Genomic DNA, 14,884 nt, shown 5'->3' on the forward strand with positions numbered 1-14,884 from the left:
TTTTTTGAGAAAGTAGTATCTAATAACTTTCTAGAGAGCTGATACTCAGTGGTGAAAAGTTGTTAAGAAATATTCTGTAAAATTAAAAAAATATATGAGTAATCAAAATCTTTAATATGGGACTGTGGAGCTATCTCACTGGGTAAGGTGGGTACATAACCCAAGTTTAAGTCAGGGCACTACACGGATGTGCCACGCCACTGGGGGCAACCCTGGTGCCGAAGTGTCTCTCCTCCTCAACTCTCCTTTTTAATCTTTATCTTAGTAATAAAAAGCTAATTCAGGATTGGTGATATTTCACATTTGTAAGAGTCTAGCTTCCACAAAAACAAACAAAAACTTCTGTCAATCTGAAAGAATTAGATGGTGTAAAAATTCTTTTTTTTTTTTTTTTTTACCAGAGCACTGCTCAGCTCTGGCTTATGGTGGTGTGGGGGATTGAACCTGGGTCTTGAGAGCCTCAGGCATGAAAGTCTCTTTGCATAACCATTATGCTATACCCCCACCCGGTGTAAAAATTCTTAATGCTGAAATCTTATAACTTTGGATAACTGTAAAATCATTAGTAAGAAAATAAAAAATGATAAACAACAAAAGATTCAATAGGCCAAGAAGCTATTAAAAATCATTAATTAAAATGAAAAGAATATATAATGGTTCAGTTTAAAAATGAAAAAAAAAGTTTTAATGAGAACCCTGGGCACACTTGGTTGAGCACACATTACAGTGTGTAAGGACCTGGATTCAAACCCCAGGACCCCACCTACGGTGGGGGAGCTTCACCAGCAGTGAAGCAAGTACTGTAGATGTCTCTTTTTCTCTTTCCTTTTCTATCAACCTCTTCAACCTTGGTTTCTCTCTATCTATATCCAATAAATAAATAAGTAAAACATTAAAAAAGAACTCCAATAACAATTTTATTGACTTTTTATTATGAAAATGTCAAACATACAAAAGTAGAGGAACAACTATAATGAACCATCGTTTAATTATCACCCAGCTACAGTAATTATCAAACTCAATACCAATTTTATTTTATGAATATCTCCAATGCACTTAACATCCACTTATTATTTTGAAGCAAATTCTAGATTATTATTCCAACTATAAATTATTGAGAATGCATGTCTAAAAGATAGACTTTTGTTTTCAATGTAAAAACAATACTGTTATTCCAACTAATATCAAATATCAGGTCATCAAGTATCCTGATTGTCTCATAAATGTATTTATGTTACAATTTGGTCAAATAGGGATCTCAAAAGATCCAAATATTACAATTGTTTGTTATGTTTCCTTAAGTCTCTCTTAATCTATAGGTCAGCCTGCCATCTTTCACCCTAGGAACTACTGATAATTTCTGATAAAACTGGGTCATTTCTCCATTCATGTTTCTTACAGTTAGAATACTACTAAAATCATCTCTGTGGTGCAGAGTAGTGTTTCTCTTTAACCAGTACTTCCCACAAATTATGTAATATGTCTAGAGGCACAATCAAAATTTTAGCAAATGTATTTCATACGTGGTGTTGTGTACTTGCACCAAGAGGCACATAATGCTTGGGATAACATAGACACATAGGTTGGAACTGTTTTATTTTTAATATCTCACAGCTTCCTTGACACATTTGTGTGACATCTGATATATAGAAGCCACAGACAATATTTACTGGACTAACACCAGATCGGAGAGCAAAAGCTTTACCACTCAGTGTAATTACAAAATATTATTTAAACAAACCTTTGGTAATACCTACAATGTTTCAAGTTATATCTTGTATGCTAGATATATATATAAAAAAAAACTAAAGGAACAAGGTACTTGCACTCAAGGTCATATAGCCTGGTGGGAAATACAGACAAATAATCATAATAGCAAAAAAGGCCACAGGTGCCTACTTAGAAGTCTGTACAGAGATAGTGAAATATAGTGATAGTGTTACAAACTGGATAATAGGCATTGTAAGCAACAGAGAAGTGTCCAGAAGTATAGGATGAGCTGTGGTCTCCGGAGTATGAAAGAGCTCACCTGTGCTTCACAATTCCGCTCATCATTGAATTCACAAACTCATTTCTTTTGAAGTAAATCTGGACAGCTATGTCATTCACCTAAAAAATAAATAAATATATCATTAATAGTTGTATTGGTTCACTGATTCCTTTAGCCAAAAAACATTTACTGAGGGTCTCTTGTGGTTAATGAACTACTTTGTTTTTGAAAAGATTTTAGTGAATTATCTAGTGCAGTTCTATTAAGATCAGATCAGAGTCTGAGAGGAGAGAGGACATGGACAGAATATTCACCACAGAAGAGACCCAAAAGGCCAAGAAACACATGAAAAAATGCTACAAGTCTTTGATAGCCAGAGAAATGCAAATAAAGACAACAATGAGATACCTCTTCACTCCTGTGAGAATGTCATACATCAGAAAAGGTAGCAGCAGCAAATGCTAGGGAAGTTGTGGGGTCAAAGGAACCCTCCTGTACTGCTAGTGCGAATGCAAATTGGTCCAGCCTCTGTGGAGAACAGTCTGGAGGACTCTCAGAAGGCTAGAAATGGATCTACCCTGGGAGCCTGGCTGTGGCGCATCTGGTGAAGCACACCTGGCAGAGAGTGCAGGGACTGGCAGCAGAATCCCGGTTTGACCCCCTGGCTCCCCACCTGCAGGGGAGTCACTTCACAAGCAGGGAGTCACTTCCCAAGCAGTGAAGCAGGTCTGCAGGTATCTGTCTTATTCTCCCCTTCTGTCTTCCCCTCCTCTCTCCATTTATCTCTGTCCTATCCAACAATGATAATATCAATAACAACAACAATAACTACAACAACAATAAAACAAGGGCAACAAAAGGGAATAAATAAATATTTTAAAAAGAGAGAAAGAAATAGATCTACCCTATGAACCTGCAATTCACCTTCTGGGGATATATCCTAAGGATCCCAACACACCCATCCAAAAAGATCTGTGTACACATATGTTTTTAGCAGCCCAATTTGTAATAACCAAAACCTGGAAGCAACCCAGGTGCCCAACAACAGATGAGTGGCTGAGCAGTTATGGTCTATATACAGAATGGAATACTACTCAGCTATTAAAAACGGTGACTTCACCATTTTCAGCTGATCTTGGATGGAGCTTGAAAAAATCATGTTAAGTGAAATAAGTCAGAAACAGAAGGATGAATAAGGGATGATCTCACTCTCAGGCAGAAGTTGAAAAACAAGATCAGAAGAGAAAACACAAGTAGAACCTGAACTGGAACTGGCGTATTGCACCAAAGTAAAGGACTCTGGGGTGGGTGGTAGGGAAGAGTACAGGTCCAAAAAGGATGACAGAGGATCTAGTGGGGGGTGTATTATTATATGGAAAACTGGGAAATGTTATGCATGTAAAAAACTATTGTATTTACTGTTGAATGTAAAACATTAATTCCCCAATAAAGAAATAAAAATAATAAACTCTCTGGGCTAAAATTTAAAATTAAAAATCAAAAATGCGGTTGGTGAATAGCTCATCTGGTGGAATACCTCCTTTGGCATGCACATGGGTCCAAGTCTGAGCCCCCAGCAGACCACATGAGAATAGTATGGCACCAGGGAATGCTTCGGTAAAGTAGTGTCTCTATCTCTTTCTCTCTATGTCTCCACTTGGGAAAAATTAGGCCCTGATCAGCGCAATTGTGCATGAGTGAGTCCTTAGGATGCCATAAAAAGAAATCAGGAATACACCAATACTAAGTATTACTAATCTGTGGGTCAATAATAGATGTCTTCAAATTTTAGCCACTGGTCTAGGCTCACAGAAAGTGGGATCCTAGTCTTTGAAGAATTCATTGTCTAAGAAACCACCAGTGATTCAGATAATTAGAATATTTAAGTAATACTGCTAATATTTTCCTTTGTTTGGTGATTCCACAAAAGAAATCCTGAAAAAGAAAATTCTGGCCAGCAGTTGGCACCATAGACTCCAAACCAGTATTTTTTTTTTTTTTTTACATATTTACAGCCCTTTTTCCAGTTAACAACTGATGAAGACATCATGTTATTTTTTTATTTTTTATTATGTTTTTAGAATTGGATTCCACTTAAAGGAAACTAAAAGCAGTTCCAATTTGTAAACCTTTAAACTGTCAGTCCCACAAAGGTCCTCTAATACTGATGCTACTTTAGGAAATACTTGTTCCAACTCTTATACACACATACATGCGCGCATATGTACACACTTACTTTAGTTTCTTAATACAGATATTGAAAACCTAAATTCTCTTAAATAAAACCATACAAAGTAAACCAAATATGTCTGGATAGTCCCCACTCCATTATTTACTTCTTTCAACAATGATCTGATCAACACAGGTTTTACAAAATAAATGATTAGACAGCCACAGAAACTATGTAATAGGCAAATTAAAAATTACTTCCACCCCCAAATGTTCTAAAACTTTGCTTCTTAAAAAGTAGGCATGTATGCAGTTGGTGAAAAAATATCTTTTAAAAATTATTTATTTATTTATTCCCTTGTGTTGCCCTTGTTGTTTTATTGTAGTTATTACTGTTGTTGTTATTGATGTCATTGTTGTTGCATAGGACAGAGAGAAATGGAGAAAGGAGAGGAAAACAGAGAGGAGGAGAGAAAGCCCTGCTTCCCTACTTGTGAAGCAACTCCCCTGCAGGTGGGGAGTCAGAAGCTGGAACCCTGATCCTTACACTGGTCCTTGCACTTTGCGCCACCTGCACTTAACCCACTGCACTACTACCGCACAACTCCCAGTGAAAAATATCTTTTAAAAATATGTCAAAACAAAATTTCTATCTCATGTCTCAAAGTCTTTACTCTATTTTTGTTTTTCACTAGAGTACTGCTCAGCTCTAGTTAATGCTAGGGTCTGAACCTGGGGCTTCGGAGCCTCAGACAAGGAAGTCTTTTTGCATAAACACTATGCTATCTCTCTAAGTCTTAACTATCTTTGATTAGTGTACTCTTTTCATTTGGGAGACACTAGTCAAGAAATTCATTTGTACATTTTTAGTGTTATTATTAAATAATTAATGAGTGTACAGTGAAAATTCAAACTGTGCATTCCTCTAGGAGGATGGGGATAAGAATTTAATTTAATTTACTGCCTGACTGTCAACTATTCTAGCCTAATTTCATTTTATTTTAAAATAAAGATGTTCTGGATTCATTTACTTTTTTCCAGACTGAACTCCAGAAGACAATATAACAACAACTGCCCCGGTGAATTTTAACTTAAAGGTGATAACTCTAGAATGCTGCCATTTAGAAATGAGCACCTTAGGGCATCACTATATTTTTTTCAAACTTGTCAAACACATAGTTTTAAAGTCACACTATTGTGTGGGCCAGCAAACAGTTCACTCAGTGAAGCGCACACTTTACCATGCAGGAAGGACTTGGATTCAAGGTCCTAGGTCACTCGTGGGAGCATCATGCAAGGGGAAGCTTCAAGAGTGGGGGACTAGTGTTGTGATATCTCCCCTCTCTGTGTCTTTCTTTTCTCTCTCAGTCTCCAATCCTTTATCAGGTAAATAAAAGAAGTCCACCAAGAACAGTGGAATTTTGTAGGCACAACCTACCAGCAAAACTCTTGTGGGAAAAGTGAAAAAAAATCACATTCATAACATTATGCATGACTGCCTCTAAGAACAGTCTGTATAAATCAAACCTTTCAGGTGTCCCATTTCAGAAGGCAGTTTTATATATGAATCAGTCATAAAGCAATAACTCAGTTTCTCTGCAGTACCTGTAAATTTTGAAAAATCTTAGGTAACTGAGAAAATCATTACTTGATGTGGATTATTACTGTAGGATTTATAAAGATTGTTGACAAAACAAGACCTTTTTCTGTTCAAAGAAACTGACGATTTTTAAAAACTGAGTATTTCCCAGAGAGGTCAGATTTGAGTACTGGAGCCTCTAACCTCTTCATGATACCAGGCTGGGGCTTCCTTGGTTTGATATTAGGTTTTAATTAGAAATTTTCTTAACACATACACACACACAAAATTAAATATTTTCCATGATATTAAACCATATAATCGGTCTGTTTAAAAATTTGGGGGGGGGGAGTTGGGCGGTAGCACAGTGGTTAAGTGCAGGTGGCGCAAAGCACAAGGACTGGCATAAGGATCCTGGTTCAAGCCCCCGGCTCCCCACCTGCAGGGAAATTGCTTCACAGGTGGTGAAGCGGGTTTGCAGGTGTCTTTCTCTCCCATTCTCTGTATCCCCCTCCTCTCTCCATTTCTCTCTGTCCTATCCAACAACGAAGACATCAATAACAACAACAATAATAAGTACAACAATAAAACAACAAGGGCAACAAAAAGAGAAAATGAATAAATATTTTAAAATTTTTTTTAGATATTTACTTATTCCCTTTTGTTGACCTTGTTGTTTTACTGTTGTACTTAATATTGTTGTTATTATTCATGTCCTAGTTGTTGGATACGACAGAAATGGAGAGAGGAAGGAAAGACAGAGAGGGGGAGAGAAAGATAGACACCTGCAGACCTGCTTCACCACCTGCAAAGCGACTCCCCTGCAGGTGGGGAGCCGGGTATTTGAACTGGGATCCTTACACCAGTCCGTGTGCTTTGTGCCAGGTGTGCTTAACCCGCTGCACTACTGCCAGAATCCCAATTGGTCCGTTTTATTTTACTTATACTTTTGACATAATTTTTAACTGTAATCCATTATTTAGACATATTTAATATTGCAATGATATTATTTTAAACAGTGCAAACAAAAGAAAAATAATATTCAAATTTAATAGCAATTGTATTATTTATAATAGGTAAATTTGAAGAGTAAAAATATTTAAATTAAAAATGTTTTCTACTTGTTTTAGTTATAGATATTTTTTATCTTTTCACTGATTACTGCATAGAGAAAGAGAGAAATTGAGAGGAGAGACAGAGAGGGAAAGAGACAAAGATATACCTGCAGCCCTGGTTCACCACTTATGGTGCTTTCCCACTGCAGGTGGGGACCAGGAACTTGAATCTGGGTTCCTGTACACTGTAATGTGTGTAATTAACCAACTGTGATGCCACCTGGCCATATTATGGATATTTGTAAAATATATCAATACAAAGATCTTGCCAATGGGCTGGGTGGTGGTACAAATCATAGAGTTTACATATTATAGAGCACAAGACACAGCAGGTTCAGGTCCCTGGTCTCCACCAGAATGAGGGAAGGTCTTGAAGAAGTGGAGCTCATCTTTAGATGTCCCCCCTTCTTACTGTCTCTCTCCCTATCTCTATGTCTCACTTTCTATTTTTTTTAAAAAAAAGCTATTTCCATTAATAAGCTATTCAAAGCCATAAACTCTATTTTCTGAGAGATCAAAGCTCCCAGGAAATGTAAATAAGCAAAATGTTTTAATTCAGAGGGTGTGACAAACACACAAATATTGAGTGATTAAGCAGTGTGGCATACTCTATTAATCAGAAACTATCTAATCCTACTACTCATTGTACTACTGGCATGGCTGGGGGGGAATGAAGATTCAGAACAGACTTCTGCTTCTTAGATGAAATCCCTGCTCAGAAGGGACCATTAGGACAAATAAATGTAAGAGAGTGTAATTGGGCACACAGAAAAGTAAGTGGTGTGAGAGAAAAACATCTATCCCAAACATAAGGGAGGCAGTTCAGGTGTCCTAAGAGTTTGAGAAGTCTGCCATGGTCAAGGAGAATCAATACCAGGACATGGAAACCCCTGGACTGAGATGTCATTACCATATCGCTTTCCATGACTTCCTTTCCTGGTATGCAGACAAGATTCACTGAGGCTTCAGGAACTACACTACCGAGAAGAATTGTGTTTTAAAAAGGGACTCATATTGGGAGAACCAAGGTCCTTCTGAGGTAGTAAGAAATGGAGGTGTGTGGGGGTCTGGTGGTGGCGCAGTGGGTTAAGCGCACTTGGCGCAAAGCGCAAGGACCAGCGTAAGGATCCTGGTTCGAGCCCCCAGCTCCCCACCTGCAGGGGAATCGCTTCACAGGTGGTGAAGCAGGTCTGCAGGTGTGTCTATCTTTCTCTCCCCCTCTCTGTCTTCCCCTCCTCTCTCCATTTCTCTCTGTCCTATCCAACAACGAACAACATCAACAATGGTAATAATAATAACCACAAGGAGGCTACAACAACAAGGGCAACAAAAGGGGGGAAAATGGCCTCCAGGAGCTGTGGATTCATGGTGCAGGCACCAAGCCCAGCAATAACCCTGGAGGAAAAAAAATGTTGAAAAAAAATGGGGGTGTGGTGGGGGTGGAGCTGGAGGTGGAGCCCACCAAACCATACTCTGGAGTGCAGACAAGATGTCTCCAAGGGGCCAGCTAGCCAGGAGGTGGCTCCCCAGGTAGAGTGCACAGGCCAGGCTCAAATGCTGGCACCACGTGGGAGGTGCCATGGTACATAAGGAAAACTGCAGGGCTTCCTTGTCCACCTGTCCCCATGAGGAATCAATCCAGGGGCAGGGGAGGTAGCATAATGGGAGTTATGCAAACAGACTCTCTCCCCTGAGGCTCTGAGGCCCCAGGTTCTATCTCCCTTCCATCAAAAACCAGAGTTGAGCAGTGCTATGCTGGAAAGAAGGGAGGAAGGGAGGGAGGGAGAGAGGAAGAGAGGGAAGGAAGGAAGGACAGAGAGAGGGAGGAAGGGAGGGACAGAGGGAGAGGGAAGGGAGGCAGGGAAGGACAGAGAAAGGGAAGGAGGGGGGCCAGTGAGCCACCTGGTGGAGCACACATACAACAATGCACAAGGACCTGGATTCAAGGCCCTGCTCCCCACCTGCTGGGAAAAGCTTCACAAGTGGTGTGGCAGGTCTGCAGGAGTCTCTCTGTCTCTCCCCTTCTCTGTCTCCCCATTCCTCTCAATTTCTGGCTATCTCTATCATATAAATAAATTTTTAAAAAAAAAAAAAAGGAAGGAGTCCAGGAGCAGGAGAATGTGGTGTGTGGTGGGGCCCCACTCCATAAATACATACATAAAGAAAATGGGTAGGCCAGGGTGTGTCTGGCGAAGCCATCCATCTATCATCCATCTATCATCCATCCATCTATCTATCTATCTATCTATCTATCTATCTATCTAATCTACCTACCTACCCATTCATACATACATCCATCCATTCACCCACCCACCCACCCACCTATCTATCCATCGATCTATCTATACCTTATCGAGCCACAGATGGCTCAACAACGCTTGGGCCTGATGTGCAAAAGTCATGTGATGTACGCGCAGGGTAAAGCTGGGAGTCGTGACAAGGGTTGGAAAACCCAAGACCTAGGTTTGCAGCAAGGCGTTTCTGAAAAGGGTGCATCAGATCGCACCGCAGCAGCCCCCACCCCCGCGAAGACAGGACAGCTGAGTGTGGCAAGAGCACAGGATGTGAACCACCAAGGACACCACAGAGGTGTGGCTTCTCACTCACTCACTCACTGGACAATGGTCGCTGGCTCACAGCAGTGCCCATCAGAGAAAGGCCCGAGGCTCAGGGCTCCTGAGGAAAGCAGTGGGGGAAGGCAGGACAGCTGCCCTCCCACCTGCAGCCCAGGCTTGAAAGCCCCTGGCAACAAAGCAAAGCACAGGCTGCCATCAAAATGCGCGTGTGCACACACACAGGCAAACACACGCAGACACACACAGGCGCAGACACACGCACACGGAGACACAAACACACATGCAGACACATGCGCACACAGACATGCACACACACAGGCACACGCCCCAAGCAGAGTGGCCCAGGCACAGACACGGGCGCAGGCGCCCCTAGCAGGGCAGACACCCCAGAGGAGAGGAGCCCCAGCAGGCTGTGGCTTCCCACAAGCCGCCCCACAACAGCGGCGGCGACAGGCAGAGGCTGCCCCCGTCAGAAAGGAGCAGAGCGCGCAGCCCGCACCAAAGCCGCGCCTGGCACAGCCCGAGGCAGCTCGCAAGCGCGAGCGAGGGAGCCAGCGGTCTGCCAAGGAGACAAAAGGAACCTCCCTCCTCCCGGTGAGCCCGCACAGCACATGGCACCGGCAGAAAAGCTGCGGGCACTGGCTGCTGAGCGAGGCGGCAGGCGGGGAGGCGGGGAGGCGGGGAGGCGAGGAGGAGGGGCGGGCGGCACCGGCACCGGCACCGGCACCGACACCGGCACCAGCGGGCGCGCAGAGGAGCGGGACTTACTAGGGATGCTCGCCGGCGGGGAGGGTCGGGGCCACGGAGTTGCCATTGGTCGGGGAGCCGCCCAGCTTGAGTTTCTGCAGGTACTCGGCGTGCACGGGCTTGTGGCACTGGAGAACCTTGATGGCATCCTCGATCTTGAACCACTCGCGCTTCCTGCCGATGCTGGCCGCGTCCTCCCAGTCCTCCAGCATCTCCGTGACCGTCAGGACGTAGACGTAGGTCCTGTGCTTGCGGTCCTGGTTCTGCTCGAAGACGCCCAGCAGCCGGCCCAGCTCGCCCCGCACGCCCGCCTCCTCGTACACCTCGCGCACCGCCGCGCCGCCGGGCTCCTCCTCGGGCTCCATGCCGCCGCCGGGCACGATCCAGCGGTCGGGGTAGCGGCTGCTGCTCACGAGCAGCACCTCATCCTCGCGCTCGCTGCGGAAGCACAGGCACGCCGCCCGCTGCTTGAACCCCTCGGGGTCGTAGGTGCGCGTCTGGTTGGGCTTGCACTTCATGCCGCCGCCGGGCCGCCGGGGGCTGAGTAGAGGCGCCGCCTGCAGAGACAGAGAAGGGCGGGAGGGCGGACGGGCGGGAGACGGAGCGCCCGGCCCGCGAGAGCCAGCAGCCGGCGAGGGAGCGAGGGGGCGAGGCGGCGAGCGAGGGAGCGAGCGAGCCAGCTAGCAGCCCAGCACGCAGAGGAGGACGAAGCGCGCGCGCGGCGCGGCACGGCACGGCGCGGCGGGGCGGGGCGGGGTGCGGAGGGGCGGGGCGCGGGAGCCACACGTCAGCCGCCCGGGCCCCGGGCTCTGCTTGGCGGAGGGTCACAGCCCGCACACGCCCCCGCGGGCCGCCTCAGCCTCCTTGGCCGCCCGAAACCCGCGCTCGCCCTGCGCGCTCCCACGCGCATGTACGCGGTCTCCGCGCTACCCCCAGCTCGCCTGGCGGGGCTGAGCGAGGTGAAGCGCCTTCGCGTGCGCGCTCGCGGCCCCACGCACGTGCGCGTCCCCGGCGGAGGGCGAGGGGCGGAGGGGCAGAGGGGGGGTCTCTCGGCTCCCGCAGGGCCCCGCGCTCGAGGCCCACTGCGCACGCGCTGCACCTCCAGGCCCCAGTGGCTTCTGTGTGTGGAGTGAGTGCACTGCAGCACTGGGGACACGGACGGGCAGGGTTGGTCCACGTGAGCCCCTCGCACAACCCGGCTGCCGCGGCGCACGCGGACTTACCCCCCTCCGGCCGCCACCCCCTTCCCCGCGCGGACACACACACACACACACACAGAGGCACATACACACACATACACGCACACACACACACACATACACACCGCCCGGGTCCCAGGAAACCCACGTCCTGTCACGGACACGCACATGCACACTGAGTGCCAGCCAGTGGCATCTTCCCCGCGGGCTTATTTATAGGCCTGCCTGGTTTTTGTTCTGGGGCTCCTGCCTCTTCCCAGCCCAGAGGCACCTGCTCTGTGCTGAGTCACCTCATGCAGTTTGGTGTCTGCAACAGGTTCTTCCCTTGCCAGGCATCAGGCGGGCCCATGGCTGTGCGCCATTCTCCAGTGTGGTGGAGCCTGCTGACATCCTCCTGGCTCTGAGCTCCTGGCCTGTCCCTTGCAGCCCTTTGCTCTGGCTGTCAGCCAACAGCTGGAGACCCCCGCCCCTCATTGCCTTCTGTGGCATCCCAAGACTCCACTGTCCACACAGCCCACCCTTCTCTTTCTCACAGCTGAGCACTGCAAGGAGGCAGGGAAGGGTCTGCACAACATGCCTGTAGAAATCCCTTCCTAGGCTGTGTTCATTTCCGGTTGTCTCCCTTTGAGGCCCTGGCAGCAGGGCCAGTCAAGCAGTGTGGGCCTGGGCTTCTCTGGGCCACACAGAGGGACCCCACTGCCAACATGCTACCTCAGGGAAGCCTTCCCTACACTCAGCCTTATGGAGTTTTTGTTTATTTGTTTTTGCTGTCCGTCCCCCCCCCCCCCCCCCCCCGCACCAGGGCTACTGCTGGGGCCCAGGGGTTGCAGATCTCCAACACTGCTGTCTGCCATTTCATTAGGGGTGAGAGAAAGAGATTTTTTTTTTAAAAACGAGGAGGGAGCAGGAGAGGGGGGTTAGCAAGAGGGAGAGGATGGGGATAGGAGGAGACAGGCAGAGGGAGGAAGGGAGAGGGAATGGGAGAGATAGGAAGAGAGGGGGAGAAAGAAATGGATGTAGAGGGAATTAGAGAAGGATTGGGCAGGAGAAGGAGTAGGGGGGAGAGGGAGAAGGAAAGCTGAGGAAGGGGAGAGGGAATAAGAAAAGGGGAGGAAGGGTGGGCAGGAGGGAGAGTGGGGAGAAGGAGAGGCGGGGGGGGGGGGGGGGGGGGGAAGGGAATGAGTTAGAGAGAGTAGGCCAGAGAGGGAGGGAGAGGGTTAGGAAGAGCAGGGAGACAGAAGGATAGAGGGGGAGAGACAGAAGGACAAAGAAGGAATGAAAGAGAGGGTGGGAGGGGAGAGAGGGAATTAGAGAGAGGAAGAGAGGGGAAGGACCAAATGGAGGCAGAAGGAAGGAGAGAGGAACAAAGAGAAAGGGGGGGAGTGGGCAGGAGGAGAGAGGGAGAAAGAAGGGCAAAGGGAGAGGGAATAAGAAAGACAAGGAGAGAGGGAGGGAGGGAGAGGGCAAGGGAATGACACAGAGAGAGGGGGAGGGAGAGGGAGAGGACTGTAGCACTGTTCCACCACTGGTGAAGAAGCTTCCCTCTGGACCTGAGGAGCAGGGATTGAACCAGGGTCTTGTGTGGTTACCTGTGTGCTCTGGGAGACTGCACCACCAACAGGCTGGTCCCATTCTGCTTTTGCTCTAACATTAGACTCTGGAGAGAATCTCTGACATCCCTGTACTTTGGCTATACTGCAAACCCCAGCCACAATCTTGGTCTCCCTGCCACCACCCCACCCCACCCTCCACAGGCACACTTTCTCTCACCAAAAACTGCTGGCAGCTGGCAGGCAAGCTCATAGAAGCTCACTTGACCAAAGAAGCCATCCACTCCGGGAAGGAAAATGGAATCAGCACTGTGAGTAGAACTAGCCATCTGAGACCAACACTGCACCTTACTATCTCATTACCACATAATATCCCAAATACTGCACCTTACTATCTCATTACCACATAATATCCCAAATACTGCACCTTGCTATCTCATTACCACATAATATCCCAAATACTGCACCTTGCTATCTCATTACCACATAATATCCCAAATACTGCACCTTGCTATCTCATTACCACATAATATCCCAAATACTGCACCTTGCTATCTCATTACCACATAATATCCCAAATACTGCACCTTGCTATCTCATTACCACATAATATCCCAAATACTGCACCTTGCTATCTCATTACCACATAATATCCCAAATACTGCACCTTGCTATCTCATTACCACATAATATCCCAAATACTGCACCTTGCTATCTCATTACCACATAATATCCCAAATACTGCACCTTGCTATCTCATTACCACATAATATCCCAAATACTGCACCTTGCTATCTCATTACCACATAATATCCCAAATACTGCACCTTGCTATCTCATTACCACATAATATCCCAAATACTGCACCTTGCTATCTCATTACCACATAATATCCCAAATACTGCACCTTGCTATCTCATTACCACATAATATCCCAAATACTGCACCTTGCTATCTCATTACCACATAATATCCCAAATACTGCACCTTGCTATCTCATTACCACATAATATCCCAAATACTGCACCTTGCTATCTCATTACCACATAATATCCCAAATACTGCACCTTGCTATCTCATTACCACATAATATCCCAAATACTGCACCTTACTATCTCATTACCACATAATATCCCAAATACTGCACCTTACTATCTCATTACCACATAATATCCCAAATAGCTCCCATCCTCATCCTCACCCTTATCCTCCTCCTCCTCCTCATCATCATCATCACCTCATTCTGACTGGCAAATGCAGGGTTTAGCACACAATAATGTGTCGGTCATATGGGAGAAATTCATAAAATTCTCTGCTCAATAAGCAGAGAGACAACTTCTACAGATGCTATTTTATTTATTTGTTTGTTTATAAAATGGAAAAACTGACAAGACCATAGGATAAGAGGGGTACAGTTCCCACCACCAGAGCTCCGTATCCAATTCCCTCCCCTGATAGCTTTTTACATGCATGCTGGCTATCAGAGAACATTTGAAAAGGTGCAACAGCCCACCAGTGAAAGCAATCTCAGGAGATGGACTGGAGCAGGCTGGGCTCCTCTGGGTGGCCATACAGACAGCTTACACACAAGGTGTTCGATAACTTGGAAGGGAAAAAATAACATTGTAGTCAGGATCTGAGGGGGAAAATTCGTGTTTTATCCCTGGAATTGTTATATGTAGTGCCAGGAGCTCTTTCCAGTGGGCGGAGAGTGTGCAGAGAGTAAAGCCTCTGTCAGGTCAAGAATTGACAGTGTAAGTAGAGAGGGTGGGTGTGTCCTTGGGCCACAGGCAGTACAGATGCAAACAATGACCTATTTCCCTAGTAGAGAGAAGCCTTACAATAGGGAAATCAATAGGTTTGGTGTCTGCAGCAATGACTGTGTAGAAAACAGAGGTGGGGGCCGGGTGGTGGCACACCTGGTTGAGCGAGCGCATATGTTTGTAACATTGTAATGTT

General features: G+C 46.2%; 1 protein-coding gene across 1 annotated transcript; it reads right to left on the bottom strand.

Moving 5' to 3' along the window:
- Positions 1 to 909: 909 nt before the first annotated feature.
- On the bottom strand, positions 910 to 10,782 carry LOC132535933 (diphosphoinositol polyphosphate phosphohydrolase 3-beta). The gene is made up of 2 exons (XM_060183557.1): positions 10,198 to 10,782; positions 910 to 2,109 (listed from the first exon to the last, which is right to left on the bottom strand). Coding segments are annotated over exons 1-2 (498 nt in total). The 5' UTR covers positions 10,695 to 10,782; the 3' UTR covers positions 910 to 2,108.
- Between the last annotated feature and the right edge of the window lie 4,102 nt (positions 10,783 to 14,884).

This window comes from Erinaceus europaeus, chromosome X, assembly GCF_950295315.1.
Source record: "Erinaceus europaeus chromosome X, mEriEur2.1, whole genome shotgun sequence".
Taxonomy (NCBI): Eukaryota; Metazoa; Chordata; class Mammalia; order Eulipotyphla; family Erinaceidae; genus Erinaceus; species Erinaceus europaeus.

Bases quoted from the DNA above. Each gene is read 5' to 3' on its own strand.
- LOC132535933 (XM_060183557.1), bottom strand. From the start codon at position 10,694: ATGAAGTGCAAGCCCAACCAGACGCGCACCTACGACCCCGAGGGGTTC.